A 27217-nucleotide genomic window follows, 5' to 3' on the forward strand; every position below is an offset into this window, starting at 1 on the left:
ATCGCCTAAGGAAAGTGACTCCTTTGTACACTTGAAGTGGATTGAGAGCTTTTAAACTCTGGAAAGTCACCGCTGGATGGTTTTGGTTTGTCAGCAGAGCTTGGAAAACCGTGGCTCCCTATCCAGCAGTGTTCCCAGAGCAGTGCTTGTGTGCTAGAGATATTAAATGTTTCCAGCCCTGATCCTGCCAGAGGTAGTGAGGAGACCGAGGAGCCCAGTGAGGACAGCTCTGTACAGATAAAGGGATCCCTCTATGACTTGTTTTACAGGCTTTGAAAGCCCTAATTTTTTATAATGATTATATTAATTACAGGCCCGTAGAGCAGATTTAATGGACAAGACCTGCTCCTTAGGTGTTCACCCATTCTGTAATGGTGTGTGCTTGGAATTAGTGCTTATAAAAGTAAAGGCATTGAGCTCTGGCCCAGAGAAAACAGAGCCACCTTCAAGATCTTTGTGAATTTCTGCTGTCTGTGTCGGAATACGGATAGGGAAGAGCTTAACAAATGCAGCTCTGCTCATTTGGAACCGTTTGACTCGCTGCAGCTGGGAAATTTGAATGCATAGGGGGGCTGATGTAAAGACTGAAGAACAGTGTCTTTTTTTTGACGGATTAGGATTTATCTTCAGAAATTGGTGTCTTGCCTACCTGCTGCAGTATTTTTATGCTCAAGGTTGGCAGTGAGGTCTGTAATACGGTGTTTGAGTAAATGTTTCTGCTTTTTCAGGAAGGAGGACTATTGAAGCAAAGCCTTTCCTTGCTTCTTAACCCCTCCTGCCAAAAGCGCAACGGTGTGGCAGTAAGTGGAGCAACCATTAGATTGAGTAGACAACAGCGATACTGCTGATGCTGTAAGCGGAGGCTGAGGCTCAGCTGGAGTGGCACACCAGAAAATCTTGCCTTGGCAAGATGCGTGTTACGTTTCTATTCATGTGCGTTTCAGAGTCAGCGTACAAGAGAGCAGAGGGGGATCCTTTTGAGTCCTGAGATAATGCTCGGTCCTGTCCTATGTGGCAAGGCTTGTATTTGACACCGCTTACTGCTTGTGAGGGACGCTGGCAGAGCTGGTAATGATGCCTCATTTTTACTCTCTAATGATCTAGTAGTAAGGTCTGTGTGACTGTCCCCTCATTATTATATGTTCTCTTCTTATCATGTAAATAAATGCAGCCAGCAGCCTGACTGGCGAAGGCATGATGGTAGTGTGTGTGTGTCTGCGGTAGTGAAGGAAACATTTTCTGGCAAAACCAGCTTTGCACTTTTGCCTATAAACCAAAATCAAAGTATTTTCTCAAATTCTTCTATAGAGGAGAAGTATGGCTTGCAGTTAAGACAGCTCGACCTTCTGGAACATGTTGTACTCCTCCGCTGTGTCCTGCACCAGGGCCGATGCTGATGCAAGCATTGGTGCAGGCAGGTGTTAACAGCACCCCGTTTTGAAAATCTGCTGGATTTATTTCAAGAAATGTTGCATCAAGGCACTTGGCACTTCTTAATTTTTAAAGCCATTTACACCTTGGAAGTAAGAACGCGCAGGTTTTGCAATTGCCAAGCTTTACCCACACTAACTTCTATGCCGGTTTTCATTCTGGTTGCAAACGCTCAGCCAGCAGAAAGCGGCCTATTTCCTAGTGGAGATGCAGGAGGTGTTTTAATTTCTTGAGTAGAGTTTCTTGCCGTTCGGCAAATGTGCGGGGCGGAGAAGCAGTACTTTCCAGAAGGCACACCTTAGTTGCCAGCAGCAAGCACCAGAGGTTAGCTGACTATTGTTCAGAGAGAGCGCGTGTTGCTTTATGCCAGAGCAGAGGCTGGGCTGGCTACCGGTACTGAGGAGAAGACAGGGGCAGATTCATTAGCTTCTCACCCCTCGCTGACTAACTCCCCATAGGGCTTTCCTTGAAACCTGCCTCCAGTACAGGAGATAAGATGTATGGGAAGCTTATTTTACCTTTGGCATTTCTTTGCGTTCAGAGTAGATGCACGCATCTGCCTGCTTGGGTATCCAGCTCTGTAGCACTGCACACACCTATTTCCAAAGTGTTGGGCAATTCTTGCTGTGTCGTGGCATGTAATTGTGGAGCTCTCCTGGCTGTTTGTTGCAACAGAGCTGCTATCGCAGCAGGAGTCCTCCCCCCCCACCCCCACCCCAAGTTTCCTCTCTGAAATACTGTTTTGTTCTGATCCCACAACTCACGTTTGAGTAACTCTTCCCATCTTGTCAGGGAGGATGAGGGTAACTGGAACTCGCTGCTCTGAAAAAAACGTGAAGGTTAGTGTTTTCCCTCCCCCGCATACCTTTGCCCTTCAGCTTTGTGCTGGACCTTTGCCCTGTTCTGCACTGTTTGTTTCGGGAAGGCTGGGGAATGCGGTGCAGCTCCTGAGAGCTGACTCACTAGCCCTGGTGGCTGGGCTTCGGCGCTTGCTTCTGCCGTGGCCTCCGGTTCCAGATTGCCAGGTCCGAGGCATCACTGGAGGATTCCCACCAACCGCCTCCTGATCCTCACAACTCTTCTTTTAAGCTGTTTAATGCCTGTGGTGCTGTCGGGGTTTGCATCGGGATTGCATCTGGGGTCACTGGATTGGGCAGCGGAAGGACGGGCTTGGGTCAGATGTGAAGACAAATCAAGTGCAAAAAGCAGGGCTGGGAATAGGGGCACTGGAGCTGCAATGCTCTGCTCTACCTTCCAAATTATGACACCTGATCCTTTCGCTGTGCTTGAATAGTGTGAAATTATCCTCAGGGGAATGCCAAATGCCGACTTGGATAGAGTTAGGTTGCTCTTTGCATACTTGAAACTGCTTTGTAATGAATCTCCAACATCATCTCAGTGGTAATGCTTGTTTTGCTAAATAAGGAGTGGGCATTTTAGTAGAAAGCCATGCTGTCTAGACCAGGTTGGATGTTTTAATCCTTACAGTTACTACAGCTGCAAACAGCAAAGGTTTAAAAAAAAAAATAATCTCAATGAAAACTTAAATACACTTAAATACTACCAGAGGATTGTGGTGTCCTTTATGGTGGTGCACCTCTCAGAGGAGCTCTGTTCCCCTCTCCGTAACCAGGTAAACGGAGGTACGGTGGTCTCGCTGTAGATCTGGCAGGTAACCGATAGGAGAGCTCGGAAGGCTTTTTGCTCTGCACTTACTGTAAGTCCAGTTGGGAGTGGTGAGCTTTGTTCATTCCCAACCACGATATGCATTTACGTTATGGTCTTTAAAATGTTATTTATGCTCTGGTCATTTTGGCATTGGAACCTTTGCTGACTTCCTACCAAGGCCTTAAGTCTCCACGCTGCTGGCTCTGTCAAATCCCTGGCTTGCTGTGCACACAGGGAGCTCGGGGAAAGAGGTGGTGCAACCTTGGTGATACCTGCTGGGCTCTCTCATGGTGGTAATGCCATCTAGGTGGAGCTTCGCATGGGCAAGAAGTCGTCTCCTGGGGTTGGATAAAGCTCTGGGTACTCTGTGTGGATGTGTGGTCTCTGGCATGGCAACCTCTGCATTTGTCCCTTTCTTCGCTTGAGACCAGGCTTCAGTTCCAAACTCATTCTGCAGGTCCAGGACCTTGTTGGTGATCTCTGAGTGGAGTTGGGAGACTTTTCTCCTTGCATTGAAATAACTGGCTAATCTGAACATCTAGTAGCAAATGACACAGCTGCATGATTTGAGCAGGTCAGAGGAGAGGTAAAAGAACGGCTTTGAGGAAGTTAATGCAGTGCTGTGAGAACTTAGACAGCTACTTGTGTATTAAGGCAAAAATAATTGGTGACCAGAACAAATGGGAACTGAATTTGGCCTTGAATAAATCAATTACCAGACTTCTTTGTGGGGAGAGTCCTGGGTCAGGGTCGGTCTGGATTGCTTGGCTGAAAGGAGAAGTGGGTGCGCACGTGAAGGTCCCGCAGCCGTGGTGTAAAAACTGGCACGAGGCACTTGGTGAAAATAGGTTTGCTGATGGCAATTCTAATACTGCGCAAGATACACCTTTTTTTTGGGAAGGGTTGTGGAAATGGTGGTCAAGTCAAGTGTCAACATGTTTCTAAACAGAGGCTCATCCTGTAATTGCAGGTTCCCAGACTTCCTCCTAACTGAACTTTCCTCTATTGGAGTATGCATTTGTGCTGCAGTTTGGGGGGCTTCTGTGGGCAGGCCTGGGTTTGCCTTTTCTGAGCAAATTGGCGCATGATGTGTTGTAGCTCTGCTGATTTCAGTGTTGCACCGGGCTACTGGTGCTGGTTGAGCTGCCAGAGCCATCCTTAGCAAGTCGTCCGGCCCAGCTTCGGTGTGACACTCGCTATAGATTTTGCTAGGATCAAGAGCTCTTCCTGCAGCATTAAAGCTACGTGTGCTAGGGGATATTCTGCTGTGACATGCAAGGAGAGGGAGAAGGGCTGTGAACTGGCTGATCTAATACCTGCATTATCAGTGGTTTACCTTTAGTGTCCTTCTGGAGCAAAGCTGACTTAGGAGCAGCAGCTTGCCCCGACACTTCCATGTGTTGCAGCACTGTACAGGAATGTGTAGTGGGCAGCTGGCTTCAGTACTCTATGGTGGTTGTGATTTTATTTTTGTTTTGGTTTGGTTTTTTTGTTTTGAGTCATCCTGTTCCTTTACGTGGTCACAAGTCGGAAGGATTGGTAGAGATCTCTGTGGCAGATAGCTTGGGGCTGATGGTGTGTGGGAGGTGACCATGGTGGCCCTGGCTGGGTTGGATGCTCTGGCACGACGGGTCAGGTGGAAGCCTCCGTTTGCTTTAGAAATGGCCAATGGAGGTGGCTGTTGGTGTGACTGAGGTCTGTCAGTGCCGCTCAGTCTGGTTCTGGTGGCACTCAGAGGTGACACGGGCACCCTTTCTTCGCTTGATCTAGAAAATGGCACTCTGGTTCCTTCCACAGCGTGCATGGCACGCACAATGTGCTGGCGGGCGCAGCTTGCCCCAACCTGCGCGTCTGGGGAAGCACCTTTGCTTCCTGCCGGGCACCCCTTGAAGTGGCTGGAAACAGGTCTGCAACCTGCTGCTTTAGCAGGCAGAGCTGACCCATGTCCTGGCCACATGCCCGCAGGTGCTTCTCTCCACTCCTGACTTGCTCCCCAAAGTGGCCCTGGCCTCTGACAGGGCCCAGGAGAGGCATCCCTGCCCCGCAAGGAAGGTGGTGGAGGAGAAGCATCTCTGGTGCTCCACAGTGTTACTTGTTTGGTCCCTGGCGGGCTCTGCACACAGCCCTTGGTGACAGTGAGAGCGATAGCCAGGGGGGCACTGGAGAGAAACAGGGGCTCGGATGGGGCTTGTGAACCTCACGTGTCCTTGACACACGAGCCAGAGTTAGTCCGTGATTGGAAAGCCGGGCGGGGGGGCGGAAACGTGCTGCGTGTCCTTCCCGCCGGGCGCCGGTGCAGCCGGAGGGGCTGTGTAAGCCTGGGGGGCGGCGTGCATGTGAGGGCCTGGTGCTGCTCCGCTGTTCCCTGCCCAGGTATGGGGGTGCAGCCCCAGAGGCTCGGGGGGTGGTGGGAGGAAGCAGAGTCCGTCCCGAGCACACTGCTGAGCACGTTTTTCCAGCTGAACGGCAGCGTGTGCCGCGCTCCTGCAGAGTGACTCTGCAGTCTGCAGGGCATGGCTGCGCGGAAGGGATCTGCTGGGAAGAGGGAGGGCGCAGGGGGTTGCTTATCTCTTCTCCTTTCCTGGTAGTCATTTGACTTTTTTGACTTGCCTGCCGGATGCATGCGTGGAGAGAACAGAGGGTTTTCAGGACTAGATAAGTTAGGTTTTAAGAAGTCTGAAACACTGAGAAAGGAGGTGAGTTTTTCCTGACTAAATATGTGGGGAAACAAGTATGAAATTGGAAAAGCCACAAAAATGAGGAAAGGGTAGAGTTTTGTTGATGGGAAAGTAAGACGAAAAGGTGTGTGGGGAGATTGGTGTCCTACCTGCCTGGTAACTCGGAGGTGCTGCCAGAAGGTGGGTATGTTGCTAAATACTTAGCACTGTCTCTAAGCTGATTATTTGTGGTACATATTCAGCCTTCACACTCAATTCACTCTGGCTTTTTTTTCCCCCCCCCCCCTCTTTCTTTACAACTGTGCTTTTGAAAGCTTCTGGTTAGTGGTGCAAATGAGTGATTATTAATTTACCAAATGTTAGTTACCAAACTATCTGGTTTGCGCACTTACAGATGGTGAAGCTAGTCATGGGATGAAATAGTGAGAACTTACGGTTAATAAGCAACACTCAAATGTTTGATAAGCCAACATTCACTTCACTTCAAACTACAGGAAGTTCATTTCTTCAGATTCTCCAAGGTCAGATCTTCCATTTTTTGTATTAAATGTTGCAAAAGAAGCACTGAGTTTATTCCTGCAAGACACTTAGGATTCTCACTACAACAATTTTATACCTTTACTGTAGCCCTTCCAAATAGTCACAACGTCAGCATAGCTCAGGAGCAATGTCTGTTTATATCAGCTCTCCTGGCCTCACAGAACAAGCCTATTGAAAATAAAGACTTGATCATAATAACAAATAGCAATGCTCTTGGCCTCATCTGTCACAAAAAGAGATATTTAAAGGAGTGACTGAAGCACTTCGCTCTACCTGTGTACCACCAGATGGGCTCACGTTGGCAAGTCAGCTATAAGGCTGCGCAAGGGGGCAAGTAAAGGGAAAAACAGAGCAAAGAATTAAATGTAAAGAGTGACACCAGTATGCATGATGCTGAGAAATTATGTGACTATAGCAGCAGATATTGAAATGTGGAGAAATGCATCCAAAAAATGTTGTTGGGAGGTTCTACTCTGACCGAAACAGAAGCGATGGGATATTTGTGCACAATATCCCACCCAACAAGACAGAAAAGCGAATCACGGAGATGTCTCCACCATGTGCTCAGATGACAAAGCATGGGACTTCGCTGGCTGTAATCATATTAAATTTCACTTCCCACCTCCCAGCTAAACCTTGAGAACTCGGGGGAATACCTAATATGATCTAACACATTTTCTGAGTGCTCAGAAATCTTCTGCCACTGCGGAGGGTCTTGCACTGAGCTGAACAAAAGGGGGACTGATTTCTTTTGGCTTCCCAATCTCAGGTGAACTCTTCTAGCCCCTCTTTTTTTAATCGGAGAATGACAGATGTGGCATTTGCACGCTGTACAGGGAGGAATTTGCTGTAAGTGACCCATGTTTTTAAAATGTAAAATTAAACCTGTAAGTACAACTGTGAAGGTGATTTGGAAGAGACATGGCAGATTACAGACAGACAACTCTCTTAACTTCAGTTGGAGCTGAAATCTGAGTTGGTCTAATTAACAGCACAGAAGTGGAACCAAGCAAGGATGGAGTTTGCAGGGTGATTGGAAAAGCTGTGTGTTTGATTAAAACCAACCAGATAGCCTGGACCGGAGGGGGGGAACATCTCAGACTGTGAGTCTTGATTTCTAATTCAGTTAAGAGATTTAATTATGTTGTCTTCACTGTGCTGCCTTGTGTATCCTACAGACCCCCTGCTTGGCCCTCTGCCTGCAGCCCTAAGTTGGAGAGAGCCTTTCAATTTTCATTCTTGGGGTTTTCACAGGGATTTATGGCATCCCTGCCTGATGTTATGGGCCAGCCCATGATACTGGTGCTTTTGAGGAGGTGGGGGGATCCTCTTTCATGGAGAGGCTGGATTTCTGGCTACAGTAATGGATTCCCCTCTGTAGGGAGAAGGATCTGTCTTGCCTACTGCTTATTGAGCTGTCCTTAGGCAAAGCTTCGCTGTGGTATCTGAGGCTGCCTGCCCTTGATGTGCATGCAGAAAAGCATGTTGCAGCAGAGTGTGCAATAACCCTGTCAGAGGGAAACACCATCCTATATCAGTTTCTACAGTGTGGGATCCAGTTCACTTCTGGGCCGCATGAAAATCGTTCCTGTATTTCAACAAGAGTCTCTGAGACATGTTAATTTTGCTTGATCGTGCCTGAAATGTTACTGCCTGTTCAATATCCAGCAGCTTAAAGAAGAATTTGGGGAGGGTGACTGTGATTATTGGGCCCAGCCTCATGTAGGGTTAGTCTCCTGGAAGGCTGGAGACTTCCAGCAGTGTCACTTCAGGCTTACTGGTGATTAAAGGATGTGAAGAGAGCTGGGTCACCAGCTGCTTCATGGGAACAGTAATCAAGCACCTTTAAGGTGCCTTGTACTTTTTCTGCAGCTTTTTGTCGGATGTGTGAATAGGAGTGTTAGGACTTATGCTTGGAGTGACAGCGCATTCTTGCTTCTCCGTTTTGGAGATGGGGGGAGAAGGGGTTAATGGGAGAGAACACCCAGTGTTTGTTTTCTCCAGTGCAAGCACTGATAAGTGGATGGGAGAAAAAACAGCCGTGACCTTACAGTTATTCCTTGTGTGCCTGCGCATATGTGAGTGTTGGATTCGCAGGACTGTCTATTTGGAGAGCTCTCGTTTTTTCTGGTCAGGGTGACCAGATGCATTCCCCAGAACCCTGTTGGCATCTCTGGTGCTCAGAGCGGAGACCTGGACCCTCTTCCAAGCAGGTCTCTGTAAGGTGCTTTTGCCGGGCACAGTGCCGGTCCCACTGGTGACCGTGTGTTCAGCCAGAGTCGCAGCCCTGCTCGGTCAGCTCTGCTCCCCTTCTGTCCGGAAGAGACTGAACGTCAGCATTAAGGTACTAATTTAGTTTAGTGTGTGGTGTGAAATTAAAGCTAGGGAGCTATCTCGGGCGGATAATGCTCTGATTTGGAGTCAGTGATTTTTTTCCAGGGGTGTTCCTCTTGCAACGCGATGATACTGGAAGTCTTCATCCCTTTTCAAGTGCATGAAGTTAGCAGGGGCACCCCAGTTGAGCTTCACCGAAAACGCAGTTGTTTATACACTGAAAACCTATTTCAAGCATTTGTTTCAATGTGGTTTGTGGGAAATCGATGTCAGAGCTCACACTGGCTGCAGCCCTTCAGCCAGTGTAGGCGATGGGGGCGTCTGAGAAGGAACCAAGCCTCTCCTCTGGATAGAGAGCAGAAAACCACTTACCGGGGTCCGGTGGTCTGGATACCCTTGCAGATAAATGGATTTGGGAGCTGATAAATGCTTCTGTTGCTTTTTATCTTTTTCTTGCAGAGACCTTATTGGTGTCTTAGGACCTAACCAACATCAGGTTAGGGTTGATCCATCTGTCTCAAGCTTCAGTTCTCTTTGAGGGGGTAAAGATACTTCCTATTACAGTAGCCTAGTGTTGCTAAGAGGCATGGGAGGTGTTTGCCTGGACCTGGCAGCTGGGGAGGGTTGGGAAGACCTGGGTGGCTGAGAGCTGGACCCTCCCCGAGCCTGCTCAGCAGGTAACGAAGGAGGGGAACAGGAAGCAAGCAAGATCTCAGGAGGGCCTTAATTGGCCATGCTAATCTTGGGTTTGGGGTTTCTTGCTTTGCTACTTTTTCCTAGCAGACCTCGCCCCCTTCTCCACTGAGCGTTGCTTTGAAGAGGCCTGTAACTGTCTCGGGAACCTGTGCAGACACTGCCCTGGCCTCTGAGGGGGAGCTAGGTGATAGAGATTTGGGCTGACATGTTGCCTGGGGACGGAAAAGAGATTCAAGCAGCACCGGTCTCTTTGTAGCAGACGCTGGACTATGTAATTTGGACCTTTTCTCTGCCTGTGCTGTTTGCACTGGGAGGATTGCCACTGTAGCCAGAGGAGCAGAACTGAATCGTCCGTGCCGGGCGGCAGGTCAGGTTAGGAAGAGAGAACCCCAGTGATCCTGCTGTCCGCCAGCATTTCCCTTCCCTGTCCCTCTCCCAGGCAGCCAGCGCAGCCCTGCAGCTTTCGAGCCATCGCAACCGAGTTCTGGTCACGTCTCCACTGCTGAGTCCCTGCGTGACCTTGGAGAGGTCATTTGTTTGCTGACATCCCAGTCTTTTGTCTGCAAAATGTGGAGGATGATTTAGTTACAACTTCATGGGTTGAAAGCCAGAACAAACCAGCTGGTGTCTTCCTGCAGCAGCAGCAGTGTGGATGAGCCCCGTGTCCCGCTGGGAGCGGCCGAGGAGCATGCCATCATGTGTGCTTGTACCTATGCATGCAGAGGAGCAGCCCTCGCTCAGCACAGCCCTGCAGTGGTACCAGTCAGTGTGCTTTGGTGACTGGCAGGTGACATAAAGCGCACTGAGGTCGTTTTTCCCCCAGTTTGGAGAGCAGAAGGGTAGTTGGGGGGGGGGGGCGGGCAGGGCAGCGGGGTGCAGGAAGCTGGTTCTTGCTGGTACTCTGCCTGCGGCCGTGCTGCCCCTCTCGGCAGTTACAGCTGCGGGTTGCTGTAATAACGAGTCAGCATTTCTCTTGCGTCAGGGCTAATGAGCTGCTCTTCAGCCGCTGCCTCCCGGGCCCTGCCGGGAAGAAGCAGCATCCGTGGCGGAAAAAGGGTGCTGCTGGCAGGGGGGCGGTGGCAGGCAGCGGGTGATGGAGGTCCCTTCCCGGCCATAGCTCCTGAGCAGGGAGAAGGCAGGCTTCCTCTGGGGGCGTTTGGATTCAGCACTGAGGCATGGCTGGTGGAGGAGCCCGGCTGGCAGCGTGCTTCTGCAGTGAGCAGGAGGAGCAGCGGAGCAGAGACGTGGGTTCATAAATGGGGTAACCTTTCTGGACCTGTCCCAGATACCTGAAGAGCAGTGGTGGCCGGATAGCCCCTGGGGAGGGGGTATGTGTGTGAATGCATCAGCTTTTCTCTTTAAATGCCCCATTTTAGCATACGGTCTCCTCCTGCATATAAAAATACCATCAGGCAAAAATGGGATTCTGTATCCGCTCCTCAGCACCACCTAAAATAAGGACGACTGCCCTCAATTTAGTTACATCTCCAGGGCTTTTTGTGCAGCAACTCTGGGTATTGGTGTTCAGAGCAAGCACCTCTGTACCGCGTCTGCACCATCGTGTGACAGTCCTGAAAGGGATGCTCCGCGCCCGACCCGACGTTCTGCTGTCTGCAACACGCACCCTTGACCTCCTCTTGCTCGCTCCTTCCTCCACCCCACTTTGCTGATAACAGGGAGATTTGTGAAACATGTTTTCCGCTGAGGTGTTGTAGGCTGTGTAGGTAATAGACAGAGCTGAGAAGGATGGTAAAGGGCTTGGGAAATGCCTGGCTTGGCAGAGACTGGTGCTACGATGAAGAGATCTGGTTTGGGGCTCATGCTGAGAAACAAAGTGTCTGCATGCAAGAAGGGGAAGGAAATGTGAGACCACATGGCCCAAATTTCATGGGTCTTCCTTGCTTGCGTCGCGATATTGTTACTTCTTGCTCCTTCCTATTTGGCTGCCTGAGGGCTATTTTGTATCAGCCCAGCGCAGCAGGCTGGATTTGGCTGGGAGGTGCGATGCAGGCAGGGGCAGAGCTGCCTGGCTCCCACACAGGGAGTGCCCGCTGCTGGGCAGGTAGCCGGTGGGATGATGGAGAGCTGCTGCGGAGCATCGGGATACCTGGCATTGGGGTGCCTTGGGGGGAAAGCGGTGTGTGTGGTGGGAAGAATCGGTAGGGCTCGTTTGCTGGCTTCAGCTTTCTGTGTTGGGACTTTACTTGAGCAAAATCCCAGCCTGGTCTCTGTGCCTGGGTCCTTTGTGTTTGATTTTTAACCTTGGGAGTGCTGGGAAGGGAGCTGGCCTGGACAGGCAGCCTCAGTCCTGCAGTGTGCCAGATGGGCTCTTTGGAGAGCAGCCCTAGGGATTTATCTGTGCCCTGCCAGCCACGCGTGTTTCTGCCTCCTACCCCACCATGGCTTTCTTGAGAAAAGGAAGCGCTGCCCGATTTAGACTTCTCTTGGGCACCTCAGGTGCTGCCCTTAATTGGCAGGCTAATTTCTAATCTAGTCACTTGTGCTTGCAAGGGAAGAAGGTGTCCCAGGGGGTCAGTGTGCCTGGTGGTCTCTGACCAGCCCTGCCTCATATGTGTCCTCCCAGCAACCCTATTTTTCAGAAGAACAAGTCCTGCAGACTGATTGCTCTGTGCTTGTTCTCAGCAGTGGGGAGAGCTGCCTGCAAGCCCAGCATTGTGGGTCTCTGCTCTGGAGAGCTTGGAGTCAAACCTGCATTAATCGTAGGTGTGATGAGTTGGACAAGCTCAGCCTCTCCCAGACAAGAGGGCTGAAGACTGGAGGCAAGTGTCCTTCCTCAACAGGAGTTGCACTGGCGCACCTCTCGAGGTGATCATCATGCATGGTCCTTGCTTTCTACTGACCTGAGCAATTGAGGAGCTTCCACTGCTTTTCTGGCAAATGTGGTGGCAAATCTGCTATAGAGTTGTTGTGGTTTCTAGAAGGGGGTAGCCTGGACCTCTTGTGGATGGCTGGTTGTGCAGATGGCTGGCCAGGCTGCAGTGTGCATTTGATGAAGAGTTGGTTGGACAGCTTAGCAGGAATGCAAACGGGAGAACTGCACCTGGCAGGGGTATAGCAAGGGGAATGGTTGCCAAGGCCTGTAGTTCTTGGCGGGCACAAAGGAATTCCTTTTCTCAGCCATTGTAGTATTATTATTTGTTAATTTGGGGTTTTTTTTTGGTAATAGCTGGTACAGCTAGCTGATCCAAACAGATGGGATACACCAGTGTTTCTACCTTGTTCCTCTGCAGAGAAGCTGTCTGGGAGTTGCCCAAGTAGGAAAATGCAGAAATTGCCTCCTCTTTGGGACCTGTCAGATCAAGTACAGGGTGTTTCTACTCACTGTTGTAGGAGCCTGTCCCTGTCAGCAACCATCACAGAAACACAAGATGTTTAGATGTGCCTGGGTGATGTGCTGGTGGAGGGTTGCAGTAGAACATGCAGTCTGCAGAGGATCCAGACTGATGTTTGGAGGCTTTTCTGGATGTGTTGGCTTTTCCCTGAGATCATGCCTTCAGCATGGCCACAGACCATAACCCTGCATAACGGTGGAAGGAGTTTTGATTTTTTTTTTTTTCCTCCGACACTTGCTTCCGCTGCTCATACATGGGATGAAAGCAACCCTGCCTGAGGATGCCTTGAACGTGGTGCACTGTTAAAGGTAGAATAAATAGGAGTTCTTTGGTAGAGGTGTGTTTTTGCTGTTTCTGCATTGGCTGAGCCCAGGCCAGAGAGCATTGCCCTGTCCAAGGGGTAGTCCTTGCTGCAACTCTTGTGACTTTACAGCTGAACGTGTGTTTTGGGCAGTTTGATAAGCAGGAGCCAGGGGCCTGCCCCTGTCCTAGGAGGACCTTGGCTTGCTGGCAGCCTCCCTTCCCCCTCTTCCAAGTTCCTTGAAGAAAACATAGTGTATTGCTGTCTCAAAAGTGCTGTTTTCGTAGCTTCTTGGGGAGCCTTTATCAACAGGGTTTCTCCACGCATGCTGTCCTGTGTGCTCCTCAAAAGAACAATCTTTCATCTGATCCTTCCCAGCTACTTCAGTGAACGTCTTCCTCCCAGCAATAAGTAGGCTCCATGGGGAGAAGGACCTGTACTTCTAACTGGAAAGCGCTTGGGGGGTCGGAAGGTTGAGTAATCCGTTTCAGGATCTGAAACTCTCCAGACTCCAGCAGCTCTGCGCAGTGGGCTGTGCTTGCTGGCAGGGCCACCTGAGAGGGAAGGCGAAGGCATCCCCTGGGACGCGTGATGTGCCAAGGCACCGGCCACCCACTTGGGTGGTGGGTGCGTGCTTCTGGCTGCCTGTTCGCTGGTATAGGTGCTGTGTTGGAGCTAGGCACAGCCGTTGGTATCCCTGATGGTTCTTGGCTTTCATAGACACAAGGAAAATGCTCATTTTGCTTTTTGCTTTGGCTGCCACCTGCGCTCCCTGGCTGGCCACCATGTTAGATGTTCTCTGTGCAGGTTTCCATTTGATAATGCTGACCAGGGGGAGTGTGGGGGTGCCACCGACTAGCTCATTGTGTGGAGCTTTGTATATCTTATGAGCTTTTAATTCCTCACCGCTGTCTGTTAGAAGCCAATATAGAAGGTTATTTATGAGAGCAATACATTCGGGTAAACACTGTCTCCTTCAAAATCTTTCTCAAAACAAGTGGTTGAATTGAGGTGGGTTCCAAGCTGGATTGATGTTTAACTTGGGATACTAAGAAAATACTTCCTCTGTTTAACTAAAGCAAACAAATCAAGAGAGGAGGGACCTTTTAAATATGATTCGCGCTCCAGCTGCAACCAAAACTGATTTTTTTTTTCTTTTTTCTTTTACAGATATATTTCCAACTGATGGCCAGTCTGGTATGTATTAATTAAAAATTGAGTTCTTCAAACCTCCCTCTCCCATGCCTTCCCTGCACTTCTCTCTCCGCAGAGTCAGCGCTGACCAGATTTAGAAGATTGGTACAGGAATATGCAACAGACATTAATTTAAAAAAAAAAAAAAAAAAAAAAACCAAAAAAAAAAAACAAAACAAAACCAAAAGAAAACAAAAAACAAACAACCAAAAAACCCCAAAACAAACAAACAAAAACACAACCAAAACACCCAAAAACCGAAAACAAAAAACCTTCCCAAAAAAATCTAACAAAAAAAGCCCCTCTAATATTTGGCCATTCCTATATGGCAGTGACATGTTTTATGCTTTCATGTAGTGATGACTACAACTGCTGGAAGGTTACTTTCCTCCCATACATTGTAGCATGGCAAATTTGGGTGACCGGGGTGAAAGAGTTTGCAAACTTGTAGGTCTTGTATTGCACATAACTGAAAACATTGACATCTCAAGATGCAAATGTAACTCAGAATTGCTGCTGTTAGTCTGTATGTTAGTTGTACACAGCTTGATGTATCCATGAACCTGAAGATGTATGTTTGAATTTGCAATACTTTGAAAAGATGCAGACTTCCCCCTTGGCTTGTTTAGTCTGTGTCTTGCTGCTGAGTATCGCTGTTAATGACAACCGAGATACACACTGCGTTGCCATCAGAGCAAGGCCAATGAAAACTTCCTGGCCCCAGTAGTGCATGCAGCCCTGCCAGGAGGGACCCTGTAGAAAAGGGTTGGGTTCCTAGGGAGCCTCGGGAGGGAGGGGAGGCTATTCTGGCTGGGGGTCCCAAATCAGAAAGGGGATGTAGTTTTTAAAAGCAGGTATTGATGATCTCAATTCTTGCCTTTCCCAAACTGCCGGGAGCTCTTCATCCAGGTTGATGTTGTTGAAGTGCCAAGACTGAAGGAAAGGTTTATGTTTTACCCGGTGATACCAAGACCAGTCAGTAAGATCCTGTTGTTTCAGAGCTGTAGTACCTTGTGGAGATGTCCCATAGCAAAGGCACTGGGAATGGAGGTCAGTACCTGGCTTGGCCTTGTGCAACCTCGGACACGTCACTATGTCCACCTCGTACCTGCATCTTTGGCTTTGCGTGGGATCACACTTCCCCAGTTCACGCGATAGCGTGGGGATAAATCGCTGCTGATTGTGGAGGCATTGCATGATCAGGATTTGGAAGTATGGAATTCAGCTCCATTGTCTTAAAGCTGATTCACTGGTTTTGAGCGGTCTGGTCTAACATTGGAGACAGTGTAATTTGACTTCATGAACTGAACAGATGGCTGGAAGTCGTGCGTGTGTATGTGTTTCCAGAGCTCTAGCCAGCTAATGAGGCCATGGTATATAACTAGATCCACTGGAGCGTTGCAGAAGATGCCTCTATAAGTGTTGGAGAAGTAACCCAAGTAGTAACCCAACCCATTTGTAAGTCTTTCATGATTTTCTTGCTTTCAGAACATGTGTGAGTGTGAAATATTAAGGCTGGTTTTGAAGGAGCAAAGGTATAGTCCCATGTGTTGAGTTCATAAGAGGTTTTTCTGCACCCTGCTGAAGATCTGCCTTCATCGGCTGTTGGGTTTTGTCTGCCTGTGCTGCAGGCTTGGAGATGTCCTTTGGTTGGCACAACTCCATCCTCTCTGCTCTCCAGCTGGTTGGGGACCTTCGCAGCTGCCTCCAGGGTGGGGCACGAGTGTGTGTCTGCAGCAGATGATAGCGTTTCAGTAAGTGCATGTTACATGTCAATGGTGTTGCAGAAAACATTACCTACAGAGCATGGGGGGTTTTTTATAATTTTTTGTTTTTAAGGAGATAAGTGAAAGCTTAAACAGGATTCCTCTTCATGGTAGCTGCACAGGACACTGCACAGTCCTTTCTCATGCCTTCTCCAGAAAAGCCTTAAAGCTGGTGCCATGCTTTTTCTTCCCATGCACTAAGCTTATCTGGAAGCCCTGATATGTCAAAACACAGTGAAGTGTGTTCACAGCAGGCGAAGGCAGGGTAGCACCGCTGGCGGGGGGTAGCAGGCTTGCCTGGAGCATACCTGCTTCTAGCATCAGAGTTGTGCACTCCTGAGGCTGTTGGGTTTGACTCCCTCACCTCCCTCTCATCGCTGAGGTTGTTTAACGAGTTAATTTGCTCAAGTCTGTTACTGCAAATCACCAGGACTCCCATATCTATGTCAGTGCCTATTTTTTAAGGTTAGTCTTGTAAGGAGAGGTGGGTCTATATGGCTGATTTCCCCTCTTGGTGAGAAGTCTGTTGTTCTTCTGCCTGAGGAAGCGGTTAGTGTAGTGATGGAGGATGCTGAGTTGCAGTAACAGAGTTGGGACTGGAATGGGTAGGGAGCCTGAGCCAAAAATCAGCCATTTTGTAGGCACAGCAGCTGTAGCGTGCCCCAAAGCATGTTCCTGCTTGTTAGCGTATGGATGCTGGAGGCGTTCTGCCCTCAGCCTGGTGTCACGTGCAGGCGCAATGGAGGTGGAAGGGCAGCAGTGTTTGCGTCCCGGTTACCTAACAGCGTTTGGAAATAAAGCTGTTCTCGGAGAGAGGCGACTGACTTTCTGTCTAGCACAGCGCCTCAGTCGTCTCCTCTCCCACATCCAACGACTAGGATTCGGCAGCTGGAGGTACTTTTCAGAAGAAGCCACTTCAAACCTTGTGACCTGGAGTTCAGGTGGGAAGTGGAGAGATTTCAACACCCTTGAGAGATGTGATGCTGGGCTTGGCAGTGTGGTGGCAGCGCAGAGAGATGGACTCTCATACTCCCTGCTTCTGCTGTTAGAGTAGGGTTGGGAGGGCACATCTCCACCCGGACCTCTGTGGACGTGTTGGCTGTGCACATCAACCCTCTGTGAGGCTGCTGATGCTGTCCACATCCCAGGAATTGTTGCCACGTGGGGTGGTGAAGTTCGCTGCCTGCTATTTGAGGAAATACTTTTGCTTGCTTTAAACAAATCTCCTGCTAGCTTTGTGTGCCGTTCCTGGTTCCAGTTGGAACATGGTATACCGCAGCCAGTCCTCCTCAGTGGTGCAGGATCCCAGCCTTTTTAGTCTCACCTCTTAAGGGGCTGCCCCCGGGTGATTGAATTGCTTTTCTCTGTGCATCTGTAACACTGCTGTGCCCTTGTGGAAATGCAGAGACCAGAGCTGACTGCAGGGTGCAGTTGTGGATGCGCTGGTGTTCAACACAGGAGCAAGTGATGCTCTGTCTTGGTCTCGCTACTCCTGATTTATAATCTTCTGCTGAACCCTGAGCTGATAATTTTGGACAATTTCAGCAGTGAGTGGCTGAGATACCTTTCTTGAGTTAAATATGCCACTTTTAATTAAAATGCTATGAAGTTTTCCATAAAGAGATGTGGGTGATGCTCCCACTGCAAGGAAGCGGTTTTTAATCCTTTATAAAGAAAAGGAGGGGAGATGGATCTTTAAATTAGGAGAGAAAGTGCTGCGTTGCACTGTTTTGTAGCTGGGTATTCCTGACTCCTTTGGGAAGGCTCACTCTGATTAGGGTGTTTTTACTCTTTTATGCTTGTATTGAGACAGGGGAGGCAGCCACCTGTAGCACTGGAATTACCTGGATTGGAGAGAATTGTTTGTGCAGCAGGATCCATGTGATTGTGCACCCAGGAAGGAAGTTGGCAGCATTTGTTGTATCAAAGTTATTTAGAAAAATCTTGAATTTCACCGCGTCTGGCTTAACGTGGGGGGCATAAGTGCGAATGTTGTTTCTTGTGCTTGGAGAGCATGCCCTGAAATCAGCTCGGCTGAGGTACAGTAATACTGAAGTAGCAAAAAAGGAGCCTTTCTGCCCCCTCTCAAAGATTGCAAGGATATTTGGCTGCCTTGTTGTTGTCACGGTTTTAATGCTCTGGATTTGCCAATGGGAAGAAGCCCCCATACCCATGCTTAGCTTAATCCAGGTGGTTATGGGACTGTAGGATTTCTTCAGCTCATTTCTGGAGACACCCTGCTTAGTGGGTGACCTAGGTCTGGCCTCCCTAAATTTCTGGGAATGTTTGCTGCACCTGGTCCTACCATCAAATTGCTATTGCTTTCCCCTGCCCCAAGAGATGGGGCTGGATTTCAGCCTGGTGGTGGCTTTGTCTTCCTTGGCTTCGCAAGCTGAGCTGCTGCTCAGTCTCCTTTTGTTATATGCAGTGGGGGAGGCAGGTTTGCAGCTGACCTGGTGCAGGCTTCGAGGGCAAGGTCCAGCCGTCACTTTGCAAGTGGCCACTGCACAGGGGACAGGCTGGTCCTGCAGAGATCCTTCTGTAGAAGTAGCTAATATAGGGTACAGGAATCACAGCAGGGAGGAATTAAGAATGATGATATTTAAATTACCTCACGGTCTTCTTTCTAGAAACCCAGTCTCTAGCCCTCTTCTTTGAGATGATGGATTTTCCAGAGGCACTTTTTGTGCAGAGTTTGCACCTTGTCTTGTACAACCCCTTGCCCACCTCCACTGGCACGGGCAGTGGGAGCCACACAGTCCCCTCCTAGACAGTGCGAATGTGTGGAGCTGGAGGGTCTCGCGGCAGGCGCTTGGCTCTCAATTCCCATCTCTTCGTTGTTAAATATTTACAGGGAGACGTACCAGATGCTTCCCAGGAAGGCTTTTGTCAGCTTCCAAGTCCCCAGATGTAGCTGCAGAAGAGGCTGACGGCCATTAAAGGGATCACATCAGTGTGATGCCCTGGGTTCGGCAGCGACACGGTGACCTCTTCTCGCTCGTGCTACGGGCACTGCTGGTGGTGCTGTCTCATCGGCTGCAGCGGGATGCGGGCAGAGAGCACCCCTCTGCTGATGACAAGAGATTAATGATGTCTGGTCCTCAGGCTTTGCTGCTTCTTTGTGTGGGGTTTTTTTTTTTTTTTTCTTCTTCCCTTTGAAGCTCTTCCACTGCGGTGGGTGGAGGAGCGAGTGATGCTCTTGGCTTTTGTTGCTGCACACCTTTTTTCTGCGACCTTCTCTCCGCGGTGGTGGCACGCGTGTGTGACCGCCGCATGGCTGCCTTTGCTCCCTCTCCATTCTCAGCATGGCTGTGTGTGTCTTGTTTGCCCAGCCGCCCTGTGGAGATAGAAGGGTGGGCTGATCCAGGCGAGGCAATCTCCCGTTGCCAGCTCTGAGCATTGCCAGCCCTGGGCATGCAGAGGCCAGCAGCCGGAGCATCGCTGCTGAATGCCACCACTGCACTGGTCACACTGGTCAGGTTCCCAGTGTGCCTCCCGTTTTCAAGATAAGGTCCAGGACCTTGGGCTGGGCCCTGTTTGTTGCTCTTGGTGCTTATCAGCTTTTGCCGCTGACAAGGTGACCTGCTGCACAGCGCCGAGGATGGGGAGGGAAGGTCCCCCCAGCGTGAGCTGCGCGCTGGTCTGGCCCCCCGGGACAGCCCATGCATGTGCATGCGCACCGGGCTCGCTCCCGTGCCGGGCGTCCCCATCTCGGTGTTACGGCTCCTGGCTGGATGAGGGACTTCCCGGGTACCGTGGAGGTGGGATCTCCAGAGGTGGCAGGTCGGCTTCTCCAAGGGGGGGCCAGGGAGGGGCGGGCTCGCTAGGTCATCGTTTTTCCAACTAAATATAGTTGCCTGTGCTTTCATAAGGCTGGGATTTTTGCATCACGTGACTGTCTTATCCCTCCCGGCCGGCAGTCGGTCAGAGTAGGGGATCGTGTGTCTGAATGGGTAATAATTAACTGTTAACTAGCTTCTCATTAGAGCCTGGCAGAACAGGCAGAGCGGTTCAGCAGGAGCGGAGGAAACTGCTCCTGCTCCGGGTCCCTCCTGGAGGGTGGACGCCCCCCTTTAATTTGCAAATCAGTTGCCCCGAAGGTGAGTGGGTTGGGGGGTTCTTTGCTCTGTTTTATAAGGAGTTGCGAGTCCTGCTATGCCTTGTGTGTCTGTCCTTGCTCTCCTGTAGTTCCTGCTCATGTCACCCCTCCCTCTCCCCCACACTGATTTTTTAGGTCACGAACTATCAGCTGGTCTCCGAGCTGGCTTGGAGGAGAACCTGACCCTTGGGCTCCTCCACGATTTGGCCCGCCTGCATGCCCCCGGGCCCCTGCAGCCCTGCCTCGGGTGCCCTCCTCTCCCAGCGGCGAGGTGTCCTTGCTGCGCCTCGCTGCCCTGGGCGGCAGCTGGATCAACTTGTGCCTTTTCTCAGGGGCCCCAGCCCGCCCGTGACGGAGTGACGCAGCGTTTGTCTGGGAGTGCCGCCGGCTTTTCCAGCCCCTCTCCCTGAACTGTTTAACCTGATGGAGAGTGTTTGCAGGTGTCCTCGGAGGCTTTTCTCTCTTCCATGATGGCAGAGGAATTCTGGCTAAAGGCTCTGCTGGCTGAAGACTTGTCTGTACCAGACAAGCTGGGTCAGGCACTGGTGCTGGAGGAGCCTCTCCGGCAGGGGTGGCAGGGTGACGGGTGCCTGTCTCCCTGCTCAGGGAGAGCAGGGTGGCTCAGCAATTGTGGGGGCCTGAGCAAGCCCAGCTCCCTGGTTTTGACAGTTTATGGAGTCTGGTCAGCCGGGTGACCTTGGCTGCATCCCCAGTGCGATGCTTCCTGGAGTCTGGGAACCACCTGCTTTCCCAGCAGAGACCCCTTAGTTTAGGGCTTGGTTTTCCTTAGAAAACTGGGGGTTCCTGTGCTGTCTTGTTCTGCCTGAGCCTGGCATCTCTGGGATCAGTGCAGTGCATGAGCGTGGATCATGTGTCAAAAGTTTCCTAGAAATCCTCTTCAGGGAAGAGCATGGCTTGAAAAGGCAGTGGAAAGATGTCACTCGCCCTTGAGAGAGCTCATTTGCTACCTTTAATAATAGCCATCTGAGCCAGGAAGAATCCACGGTGCCCTCGCTGTTGCTGTTAACGTTAGAAATGCCCGTCGGCATTTCTTAACCCACTCCTTCCGGAGTGTAGCTTGGCCACAAGTTGAAGGTTTTTGTCTTGGACTGGGAGGCTACAGGGAGGAGGGTTATGCATCTTTGGTAAGTCCAGACCCTTCCGGCCACGCATCTGCCCTGCAAATAGAAGTCAGACCCTGCAGATAACTTGTGTGTGCAGAGCTGGTAACAGTTATGTACAGTTAAAAAGCAATACTGTTCGTCAGCTTCCTGTGACCAGGGCTGTGTTATATCTGGTGCCCCTGCTTGCTCTGAAGGTCTCCGTGCAGGTCTGTGCTGCCCGTAAGGTGCTGTCAGCAGAGAGACAGGCTCTGCAAGTGTCTTGAGCTGCTTTACGTCCCCCTGCTCCAGGGCTGTCTTGGGAGTATCAGCCGAGGGATGTGAGGGCTTGCAGAGCTGGGAACACAACGCGGGTGCCCACACTCCCAGCCTGTGACGCGCTGCCCTGGCACGCTGTATTGAACCTGCCTGTACCCCTGACCTCTCTCCTTGCACTTTCCCAGGGCAAACTCCCGAGCTCTTGGAGCCTGCCTAGGACACCCAGGTGGGAGTGTTCTCATGCTCTCTGCGGAGCTGTCAGATGCCCTTTTTGAAGTTATTTTTAGCGAGTGATCTTTGCAGCAGTTGCAGAGCTTACATTGCAGAGAAGTGTAGGCAGCTCCCTGCTTCCTTTGCTGTTACAGTAGGGCTTGTAAGGTGGAGCTGTCTGCTGAGGAGCTGCAGAAAATTGCTTGGAAGGCTTTGAGCCATGGTGCCTGCAGCTTGTCTCTTGCTCCTGCTGAACAGGCTTCCCACATGCTTTACAAGCCCGAATCCTGCTCCGCCGTGCAGCTTAAGGATCCAGTCTTCTGCTTGGTCCTGACCATGCCCATTCTAGAGCAGTTTTTCTTGCACATGTAAGAAACTTCTGGTATTCCAGAGGTGTTGCAAATATTCCTCTTGCCTTTGTAGACAAGGCCAGGTGCTGTGCTGCCAGCTGGGAGCTGTGAGACTGTATGCTGCAAGTGGTGGGGCCAACTGTGGTTCTTCTGCAGTCCCCAGGAGTGGGTGGGAGCCCCTGTTGTGGAGACACCGACTCTTTTATGCTGGAAGATGTCCTTGTGATAGTGTCTCATTTAAAGCTGTTGGAGACCTCCATCCCAGTGCTCCCTTGCACGCACCTCCATGCATGCACCTCTGGCTACAACCATGAAGTAGAGCTGTAAAATGTTGCAAACCTAGAGGAGGTGCAGTCTGCATGCCCAGTTTACCCTGACCCTTGCTGGTTTTGTGTACCTTATGATGTCTTCAGCAAAACGTGAGCATTGCAAGCAGTCAGTGCTATAAATCGCAGGCTTTTCCGCTTGTGCGTGGAGCTGTGGAGGCAAGCGTTTCCCATCTCAGTCAGGCATTAGCTCTGACGCGTGGCTGAGGCCAGTGCTGGGAGCAGCTCCTTGGGAGGCAGGCAGAGGTGGAAGCTGCTACTTGGCTTCTGGGGGTATCTGCACCTCTCTCTGCACAGAGGGGTGCTATCAGATCGCTCCCTGGGGAGACCAAGGTCCCCTCTGCTCCCCTGTTTTGAGCGTTCCAGTCTGCCCCTGCTTCCCAGCCCCGTTACAGTAAGGATCTGTTGCCCATGACTGCCGTCTTGCTGATGAAGAAATGGGTGCAGCAACTCTGGGTGGTGGGCAGAAAGCGTTTGCCTGTCCCTCAGGGCTTTCTCTGCCTGTAACTTCAGGGCGGGCTTTCAGTGGGACGGGCTCTCAACAAGAAAAACCTTCAGCACCATCCGCAGCTGGCAGCTGCTGGTGGGAGGGGGAAGGCTGTTGCCAGCTTGGATTGCATCTGGCCTGCAGGACTGATCCTGCAAACGTCTCTGGCAAAGGCCTGGTGTTGGTGGGCACGAAGCTTACCAGCTCTGTCCTCTGATGGCTCAGTCAGGCTCAGACTCCAAGCTGTGGAGTTTGAGTGCATGGGCAGTGATGGGTGCCACGGGAGAGCCTCTAAATCAGTGTCTTGCTCCTGCTGCTGTGTGGATCTGGCCGCCCTGGGAGAGCTTGCTTGAGACCTGGAGGGAAGGACAAAGACAGGGTTGGTGCCCTGAGTTTCCCACATTGGCAAGGTGGGGACAGACCTTCATGCAGTTGTTCTCAGTTGGCTCCCTAGGTCTCCTTTGGGACCAGCAAGGGGATTCTTGCAGCCACAGTGGGGTCCTGGGAGGCTTGGCTGTGGCTGGCTGCCTGCTGGGTCCCTCTTTCTTACGGGAATTGCCTTGCAGGTCAGTGCTGTCCCACCACATCTGTCCTGTGCATCGTACGCGAGGAGGGACTCTCTTGCCCTCCTGTAAAGACTTTGAAGGAGCTAGCTACCTCTGGGGGAAAGGGCTAATTCCTGGGCTGATTTTCAGTGCCTGGGCAATGACCATGTATGTACAAATAGTGTGAGTAGTAGTCCTCTTAGGTGTAAGGTGTCTAACGGTTCCTATTTTTACTCTTCTCAGAAGTTGTCATACCTGGGTGTCCTTTGTTTCTCAGGAGGTTAATGCAATACCTCTTCCTTGCCCTGTCATTTTGGCTGGGGCACTATTCCCCCTCTCACTTGCAGCCTGCCCAGACCCCCAGCCTGCTCAGGGCTCAGCTCGCCCAGGCTGCACTTGCTCTTCCTCACCTGGAGACCTCGAAGAAGCATTGCTGGCACGGCTGTCCCTTAGCACTGGGTGTGGGCTGTGGTCCTCATGTGCTCCGGGACCATCCCACGGAGTCCGAGGAGGAAGGAGGATCGTTTGGAGCCTGGATCCTGAGTGGTGAAGTGGATCCCATTGGACCAGTGGGTCCGGCTGTCCTGCCAGGTGCCCTCGGGCTCCTGCCAGGGCTCCGGGGAAACTGGGGATACCAGTTCGACTTTTCCAGCCCCAGCAGGACCTGTGACACAGAGCATGCGCCCCTGCCTCAGCCTCTCCAGCGCAAAGTCCGGGCTCTTGGCTTCAAAACCGCCTTCATCAGCAGTTTCTCCTAGGTGCCAGGCTGTGGGCTGGAGCGGCTCGGGGGGCAGGCCAGCTCCTTTCTGTTGACTTGGCTGTCAGGGAAGGAGGGGTATGCTGTGTCAGGGATGGAGCACATGCTGGAGCTGAGGACTCTGCATTCCTGCTGGGAGCCTGGGCTGCCCTCTGAGGCTGTCCCAGCTGGTGCTGGGGTGCTCTCAGCCCTTGTCCACATTGCATGAGTGGTACACCAGGAGCAGGCACTACAGCTTTCTTGCTAGAGGTGCAGGTATTTCTGCTGTATAACATCAGGTCTCTGCCCAGCCCTGCAGACTTATTCCACCTCTTCTTTTGCCGCCTTTAAAAATCCATTACAAGCTGCATTGGATATAAGAAAAGGCAGGGAACCTGGCCATCGGGTGTTGGGTTTAATTTCCCCAGGTGAGGTAGTTGATATGTCTCCTAGCCTGAGCACGGTGGTCCTGTGGCACGTGTCCCTCTCGCGGGGGGGTGCATCTAGCTGTGGAGCTGCTGTTGCCCTGGCTGCCTGGTCATTGTGCAGTGGCTCTTCTCCTTCCAGGTATGAGGCGTTTGCTCACCTGGACGCCCCCGTGAGCTTCCCACCTCGAGGGCTGCTGTGCTGCGGCCAGCCGCGGGCTGGAAGGAAAGCACAAGGTGTCTGCACAACCTTGCCCTTCTTGGTGCTTGCCAGGTCCTTGCCAGGTCAAAAGCCAGTGAATGCTTTGGCTGTGCCTTGGCCATGGGAGGGGTTGGCAATACTGGCATCGGGGCCATGGTGCTCCCACCTGTGCCTTGTCCCCTTGTTTGTTAAGAAATAACCTCCCCTTGGCTCAGCAACCTCACGGGCAAATGATCTGGTTCTGGCTGCAGGCAGCAGATCAAAACTCGAGACCTGCTTTTCTGTTCCTGACTGTGCCAGCATCTGCTCTGTGGCCGCAGGCAAAGCTGCTCCTTCCTTCCCTGCCTGCTGTCCCCTTGCCAGTCTCGCACCACTAAAGCCCCGGCTCCCACTGCAGCTGTTTTGTCTGTCCCCTCGCACGGAGGGGCCCTGTCTTTTGGGGGTGGGGAGTGTCAGGCAGTGCTAGTGCAACTGAAAATTACTTACTGCCACCAAATAAATGCAAAAGGAGGTTTGTGAAATGCCAGGAGGTCTGAGACATCTGTCAGCAGCTTTTAAGGGGTCGGCTGTCAACCAGGGCAGTATCTAGCATCCCTCGGTAGCGCTGCTTGTCCTGAGCTCCTGTGTGGGGGTGAGCAGCACCCGCTTGCTCCCTATTTCCCAGGTTGATGCAGTGACAAAGGGCAGCAGGGTTTTCCTGCAGCAGGGTTTGGCAGGGGGTCTCTTCAGCTGTGTACCACAAGATGTGGTGCTGTCCTTGTAGGAAGGTTTTCTTCTGAAGCCTGAGCACCTGGATTAGCCTAAATGTGTTTTGGGTGGGTTGGGGTGGGTTTGGTTTTTTAAACACTTGGGTTTCCTAGAGTCTCTACAAGGGAACATGAAGAGCAGTTTTGGGTTTGATGTCCAGGAGCTTGACTACAGAATCGCTGATGGGTTGGAGCAATAATGGTAGGTCAAAAAGGTACAAGGAGCAGGAAACTCTTTGCTGCACTCACACCAAAGTGTCTTTTTTTATTCTGTGGATACAGGGGTTGATGGCACTGTACTGAAGTCACAAACACAGCTCAGTATGTGTTGCCCATCTCCATCCACCTCTAGCCTTAGATTGGTAAGGAAAGGTGGAGAGTTCCCACTCCCAGACCAAGCCAAAATAAGTCTCCGATGTCTTTGCTGAGCCCTTGGTTAGGATGGCATGCCCTGGAGGGTACCAGACATGCACAGCTTCTGCTCACCATAGCTCTTGGCTCTGTGGATGGTGTGTGTGTCTGTCTATCCACTAGCGAAGTCGCATCCCCTTCGGTCTTTTGCATTGGTCTGGGCAGTCTCCACTGTGACTTGCAGATCTCGACTCCATCCACACTGGCGAGAGCTGCCTGCAGCCCCCGCCACGGCGCTGGCCTGGCTGCACTCCCTGGAGCAGCCTCCCTGCCAGGCTGCAGCGTTGCTTTGCTTTGTGTTTTGTCTTCCGCAGTGTTCTGCAAATGCTAATTAGTCTTCTCAGCACCTCGGCTAGATAAGGGATGCCTGTTCCTATCTTGCAGATAAGGAAAGCAGCAGAACTTGTTTCAAACAATCTCCTCCCTCCCCCGCAAAGATGATGGAGTCCGTGGCACCCACCCCTGCAGCCTGTGCCCCTGTGTGCTCTTTCACTAGAGGTTGTGAGGTGGCCTTTTTTTGACTGGTCCCCCAAAAAAGCACAAAACATCTATGGCCGTGAGGCTCCTGAGCTAAAGCAGCTGGAGGAAAGGGCTGGATGCCATTGCCGCAAGCCCCGGGGCTGCAGTGCGGTGGGAGCAGGCCACCTGAGATGCTCACAGTCGAGCCGGAGCCCTGCTGTCCCCCAGCCACAGAGATCGGTGCCTAATTAGGCTGCAGAGCAAGTTCAGGTTTTCTTTTTTTCCACGGTGCCAGGCATGTCAGTGCTGTCGGAGCAGGCAGGGATACTCTGTACCTGTGGAAAACCCAGGGCTGGCTGCAGGTTTGTGCTGTAGCACTTGGTGCCTTTTGAAGCTATATTTGGTTGGTGACATCTGTGGGCGTTGAGTGGAGGATTTTAGGGGCTGTTTTGAAAGCGCTTCCTCTTCCTACGCTGGCAGGAAAGTTTAAAAGCCTTGTGGCAAGCTTTGTGTTGTGGAACCGGGATTCTCAATGAGGTGCGTGCGGAATAAATGAGGGACATGTGGGACTGCCGCTGCTCATGGGGGGAGGCAGTGCAGGTGAGCTGGGGAGGTCCTGGGGGAAAGGGGAGGATTTGGGGATCCAGCTGAGAGCTTTGGCTCTCCCAGGGGTGAAATCCCCACGCAGAAGCCCTAGAGAAGGGAACCGAGGAAGGGAAGTGTACGTTGCTCCGTCGTGCCATGTCTGACTCTGCCGTATTGACACTTCAAAGCCTCCAGCTCTGAGCAAGGCTGGGCCAGCACGATGAATCACAGGTTTCGAGGCTAGGAAGGGGACTGGTTTTGATCATCTAGGCAAAGTTGTCCTGCCTTACGCAGGA

General features: G+C 51.4%; 1 protein-coding gene across 10 annotated transcripts in view; it reads left to right on the forward strand.

The window, feature by feature from the left end:
• Nucleotides 1–27217, forward strand: part of LARP1 (La ribonucleoprotein 1, translational regulator) — a 58752-nt gene that overhangs the window by 2479 nt on the left and 29056 nt on the right. For 5 of the 10 annotated variants that reach the window (XR_012675907.1, XR_012675906.1, XM_075164247.1 and 2 more), the window contains exon 2: nucleotides 14172–14198. The exons of 2 other annotated variants lie outside the window; for them this stretch is intronic. Coding sequence is in view for 5 of the 8 variants with exons in the window: in XM_075164247.1 (XP_075020348.1) it covers nucleotides 14172–14198 (27 nt within the window). In the remaining 3 variants the exon portion in view is untranslated. Of the gene's footprint in view, nucleotides 1–5777; nucleotides 5796–14171; nucleotides 14199–15077; nucleotides 15246–27217 lie in introns of those variants that run through there. 3 more of the 10 variants (XM_075164254.1, XM_075164253.1, XM_075164252.1) reach the window with 3 other exon arrangements.

This window comes from Calonectris borealis, chromosome 15 (genome assembly GCF_964195595.1).
Source record: "Calonectris borealis chromosome 15, bCalBor7.hap1.2, whole genome shotgun sequence".
NCBI lineage: Eukaryota > Metazoa > Chordata > Aves > Procellariiformes > Procellariidae > Calonectris > Calonectris borealis.